This window comes from Selaginella moellendorffii, unplaced genomic scaffold (genome assembly GCF_000143415.4).
Source record: "Selaginella moellendorffii unplaced genomic scaffold, v1.0 SELMOscaffold_48, whole genome shotgun sequence".
Taxonomy (NCBI): Eukaryota; Viridiplantae; Streptophyta; class Lycopodiopsida; order Selaginellales; family Selaginellaceae; genus Selaginella; species Selaginella moellendorffii.
In genome coordinates this window covers 61,463-66,563 of record NW_003314309.1, presented here as the reverse complement: position 1 = coordinate 66,563, position 5,101 = coordinate 61,463, and the positions used below count along the sequence as shown (strand labels likewise).

The window sequence follows — 5,101 nt, the reverse complement described above, 5'->3', positions numbered from 1 at the left end:
GAGGAAGCTCGCAAGGTCTTCGATGGCATGGCTGGCCGATGTAAGTGGAGACAGCAAGCTGGCCTTGGAGGTGTCTTTGGCATGGCTCGGGAGAACGATCCGGACGAGAGAACGTTTGTTGCTGCGCTCATGGCCTGCATCCACCTTTCAGCGTCCGAGCCACCTGTTCCGCGAGAAGATGGAAAGCTAGTGCGAATCCAGAGCCTAGAAAAGGGGATGGAGATTCATTCTCTCGCCGCGAAGTTTGGACGCTGCGAGCACAGATTTGTCGGGAGCAGCTTGGTGGACATGTATGCCAAGTGTGGAGATATGGTGAAAGCTCGAGCAGTTTTCAAACGCATGCCTAGCCGGGACGTTGTCGTTTGGACGAGCTCGATACAGGGATATATAGACAACGGTGAGAGTGAGCTCGGGCTGGAACTCTTGGAGTGGAAGGAAAATCCAGGCTGAGCTTTACAGGCGTGGGCTGGAAGACGATCAAGTTGTGGGGAGTAAACTTCTACAGGAAGTGCGGAGTTATGAGTGCGAGCACTTGTTTGGATCTCTGGCAGTCCGAGATATCGTCGCCTGGAATGCACTGATCACAGGATTCGGCCAACAGGGTGACACGTCGCGCATGTTCGAAGCCTGTCGTGAGATGCGAGAAGATGGCGTGCGAGCAAACGCCATCACGTTTGTCTCGGTCATCACTGCTTGCAGCCACGGCGGCCTAGTTGAACGAGGCAGGGAGTTTTTCCAGGCAATGGACCCGGACTCTGGCATTGTTTGCGGGATTCATCACTACAGCAGCTTGGTGGATCTCGTAACCGAAAGTCCTCGAGAGCATGCCTTTGAGAGCGGATGCTGTGGTTTGGAGGAGCGTCCTCGGGGCCTGCTGTAAGTGGAAGTGCGTTCGAGGCACTGACGAAGATCGACGAGAATGACTCGGCTGCGTACGTTCTGCTGGCGAGCATCTACCGGAGCGCGGGGCTGTGGGGGGATCATGATAAGCTCAAGACTATACAGGAGGCGGCCTTGAAAGCGGATAAGAAGAGTTCACTTCATCAAGCAGTCGTGATGGATTACAAACTGGAAGGTAGAAAGGACGGCAGCAACATGGTGGACGAGCTAGAGATTTGATTGCCAGCATCCACAGAGCTGGGAATGAGCTCTGCGGTTTGCCGCAAAGTAGGTCCAGAAGAACGCGTTGAAGAAGGCTGCCACGAAGATGCCAACGCTGACAAGTGCTATCACCTCTCTTTGGTCCTGTTCGCTACCACCTTGTCCCTCTGTTCTAAGCTTATGTGGCGGCATAGCAGTGCTCGAACAGGTGTTGGTCAGTGGCAAGCCACAGAGGTGATTCCCAGCGAAGAGAGCCGCGTCCATGGACGAGAGTTGTGGGCTGTCAGGTATCCGTCCCACCAGGCTGTTGTTGGAGACGTCGAAGATGGTGAGAAACGAGAGGTCCGCCACGGACGATGGTATGGAGCCATTGAGACGATTGCTTGCGAGCCCCACCCAGGAGAGATTCCTTGCCTTCCCCAGGGACTCGGGAATGGGACCTGTTAGCTGGTTGTGGCTCAGGTGCAGCACCTGGAGCTTGTAGAGGTCGCCAATGGCAGCTGGAATGCTTCCAGTCAGCTGGTTGAAGGAGAAGTCTATGGAGGTCGGGAAGGCGAAGCCGTTGTAGAGGAGTCCTCGCGTGGTTTGAATCATCACAGACCGTTTGTTCTTGTTGTAAAGCTGGACGTTGGCAAACAGTCGGCCAATGCTTTCCGGCATCTCCCCAGAGAACCTGTTAACCGAGAAGTTCATGGCTCGTAAGTTCGTGAGCCTGGGAAGCCAGTCCGGTATGGAGCCGCTGAAGCTGTTGTTGTCGAGGAAGAGGAACTGCAGAGACGACATGTTTTGCAATATGGCCGGGATTGAACCGACAAGATCGTTGCTGGAAAGCGACAGAAGGAGCAGGCGGCTCAAATTCCCGAAGCTGTCAGGGAGATTTCCAGAGAACTTGTTCTGCCCCAGCCAGAGAACGACGAGCTCAGTGCAGTTGGAGAGTCCGGAAGGGAGCTCCCCACCGATGTCGTTACTGCTGAGAACTAGCTGCTGGAGATGTGAGAGCTTCGAGAGCTCGCCAGGGATTGTTCCAGTCAAATCATTGCCGTTGAGCCATATCTCTTTGATGTTCGACCAGTTTCCAAGCTCTGGAGGTATGGCGCCACTAAAACGATTCCCCGTGAGAACCAGCTTCTGGAGATGCGAGAGCTTCGAGAGCTCGCCTGGGATTGTTCCAGTCAAGTTATTGCTGTTGAGCCATATCTCCCTGATGTTCGACCAGTTTCCAAGCTCCGGAGGTATGGCGCCACTAAAACGATTCCCCGTGAGAACCACCCTTTGGAGATGCGAGAGCTTCGAGAGCTCGCCTGGGATGGCGCCACTAAAACGATTCCCCGTGAGAACCAGCTGCTGGAGATGTGAGAGCTTCGAGAGCTCGCCTGGGATTGTTCCAGTCAAGTTATTGCTATCGAGCCATATCTCTTTGATGTTCGACCAGTTTCCAAGCTCTGGAGGTATGGCGCCACTAAAACGATTCCCCGTGAGAACCAGCTTCTGGAGATGCGAGAGCTTCGAGAGCTCGCCTGGGATTGTTCCAGTCAAGTTATTGCTGTTGAGCCATATCTCCCTGATGTTCGACCAGTTTCCAAGCTCCGACGGTATGGCGCCACTAAAACGATTCCCCGTGAGAACCAGCTTCTGGAGATGCGAGAGCTTCGAGAGCTCGCCTGGGATTGTTCCAGTCAAGTTATTGCTGTTGAGCCATATCTCCCTGATGTTCGACCAGTTTCCAAGCTCCGACGGTATGGCGCCACTAAAACGATTCCCCGTGAGAACCAGCTTCTGGAGATGCGAGAGCTTCGAGAGCTCGCCTGGGATTGTTCCAGTCAAGTTATTGCTGTTGAGCCATATCTCCCTGATGTTCGACCAGTTTCCAAGCTCCGACGGTATGGCGCCACTAAAACGATTCCCCGTGAGAACCAGCTTCTGGAGATGCGAGAGCTTCGAGAGCTCGCCTGGGATTGTTCCAGTCAAGTTATTGCTGTCAAGCCATATCTCTCTGATGTTCGACCAGTTTCCAAGCTCCAGTGGTATGGCGCCACTAAAATGATTCCCCGTGAGAACCAGGATCTTCAAGTTCCTCAAGCTTCCCAGCGTAGCCGGGATCGTTCCGCTAAACCCGTTTAGCCCGAGGTTCAAAACCTCGATGCTTGCAAAGTTGCCATCTTCCAGCTCCAGTGGCCCGGAGAGAGAGTTGTATGCAGCGCGTAAAACAGAGAGCTTGCGTAGCCTTCTCAAGCTCGGTGGCAAACCACCATGAAGCGAATTGTTGGAGATACGCATGTACCTGAGCTCCAAGTTCTTGCTCCAAATATCGGGTAGATCTCCTCTAAACCTGTTATACGATATGTCCAGGCGCGTCAAGTTCGTCATCTCCCCGAAAGTTTCTGGAATGGAGCCGCTGAGTCCGTTCTGCGAGAGTTCCAGTGCCTCCAGTCCCAGGTTACCACCAATGGAAAAGCTCCCAGTTAAGTTGTTGATGGACAGGTTGAGCGATCGCAGCGTCAAGCTAAACTTTGGGAGTCTGGCCACTGTTAAGAAGTTCCCACTGAGGTCCAGGCTTTCCAAACTCTCGAGGCTGGAGAGATTTCCGGGGAACTCTTGCAGGGAATTGGAGCTCAAGTTGAGGAGGTTGAGCTGCGTATTTTTGCAAGGGACTTCCAGCGAGGAGAGGCCGTTTTGCGAGAGGTCCAGGCGAGCCAGCGATGGAAGCTCGGCCCAGGTGGCAGGAAAAACTCCCGAGAGATTAAACCTGGACAGAGCGAGGCCCTCCACTTGGTTGTCCGAGCTCCACTCCACTCCCCGCCATGCTCTTGGATCGGCAGTCTCGTTCCACACTTTGATGCCAAGCCTGTCACGGAGAGAGAGAAGAACCTGTGTGTCGTTCACGATTGCAGATGGATTTGTGGGGCACTGTGACCGGGATCTTGTGAGAAAGACGAGTAGAAACAAAGGCAGCAGCAAATCCGCGAGAGACATGGCCATGGATCAGAACATCAAAGAGTGGGAGCTATCATGAAAGATGAGGTTCTTCTTTTCGCAGAGTTTACACGCACAAATGTTAATCAATTCTTGGCACACTTGACTTCGAGCCGATTGAACCTTGATGAAAGCCTTGGTAGTCAATAAAGTGGGGGATTTGGGATTTGCCATTGGTATACTGGGCTATCAACTATATTACATAACATAGACCTTTGCACAATTTTTTCTTGTGGTGATTTTTTGGCCACGGTGGATACAATGTGGACTTCGGCAGGTCAAGACTTAGACTTGACTTCTGCCAGTCCGTACACTACTACATAAAAGCATTATAATGATATGTTTTTCCAACGAAATTTTTGTGTTTGTTCGAAATCTAAGTTTTAATTTTCAACTCAACTTAAATGTAGCAAATTGGCTTTAGTTACAAATTTTAAGATAGCTTTATAGTTACTCAAATTTAAGTTGGAAATTATAGTTGTCCTTTACAACTAAAATATAAATCATAATTTGTTCTTTAAAGCTAGATAAGTTCATATAGGCTGCTAATTAGAGTTGCAATTTACAACTTTTAAACTGTGACTAAAATGTAAGTTCTTAAGGTTTGTAGTTCCAAAATTTTTAGTCATAAATTTCAACAATATTTACATCAACTAACTTACTAATAGTAGTATAATGTACCCACTTTTAACACATAATTTCCTAATTTGTTTTTTTCCTCAGATCTGTATTAAGTTTTTTGTTTAGGATTTAGGAATGAGAGTTGCATGTTGGTGTTTAAGGTGTAGAAGTAATTATATTTACCTTATACAAATTATTATAAATCATATTCGTCTTTATGGTAAACAGCTGAGTTGTCCTTGTTTGCTCACTCGCTCTCTAGCACTATCAACCTTTTACCTTTAGGATGGAGAATGCTTGTCTATAAGCTCCTGGGAGAAGGTCCATAGCTTGTGAGTGAGCTCGGGATCTCTGCCATAAGCGCTACAGTTGGATTTGTTGGAATCCACGAAGTATTGCCCGGTGA

General features: G+C 50.0%; 2 protein-coding genes across 2 annotated transcripts in view; one reads left to right on the top strand and one right to left on the bottom strand.

Moving 5' to 3' along the window:
- Positions 1-880, top strand: part of LOC112350321 (pentatricopeptide repeat-containing protein DOT4, chloroplastic-like) — a 1,236-nt gene extending 356 nt beyond the window's left edge. Inside the window, exons 2-3 of the mRNA XM_024686296.1 lie at positions 4-360; positions 446-880. Of these exons, the coding sequence (XP_024542064.1) occupies positions 4-360; positions 446-880 (792 nt within the window). The remainder of the gene's footprint in view (positions 1-3; positions 361-445) is intronic.
- A 139-nt stretch (positions 881-1,019) lies between these two features.
- On the bottom strand, positions 1,020-4,246 carry LOC112350320 (LRR receptor-like serine/threonine-protein kinase GSO1). Its single transcript, XM_024686295.1, has one exon. It carries the CDS (start codon positions 4,078-4,080, stop codon positions 1,108-1,110), a length of 2,973 nt encoding a protein of 990 aa, XP_024542063.1. The 5' UTR covers positions 4,081-4,246; the 3' UTR covers positions 1,020-1,107.
- Positions 4,247-5,101: the final 855 nt, after the last annotated feature.

What these genes read in the sequence shown, in the direction of transcription:
- LOC112350320 (XM_024686295.1), bottom strand. Translation starts at nt 4,080, where the DNA reads ATGGCCATGTCTCTCGCGGATTTGCTGCTGCCTTTGTTTCTACTCGTC.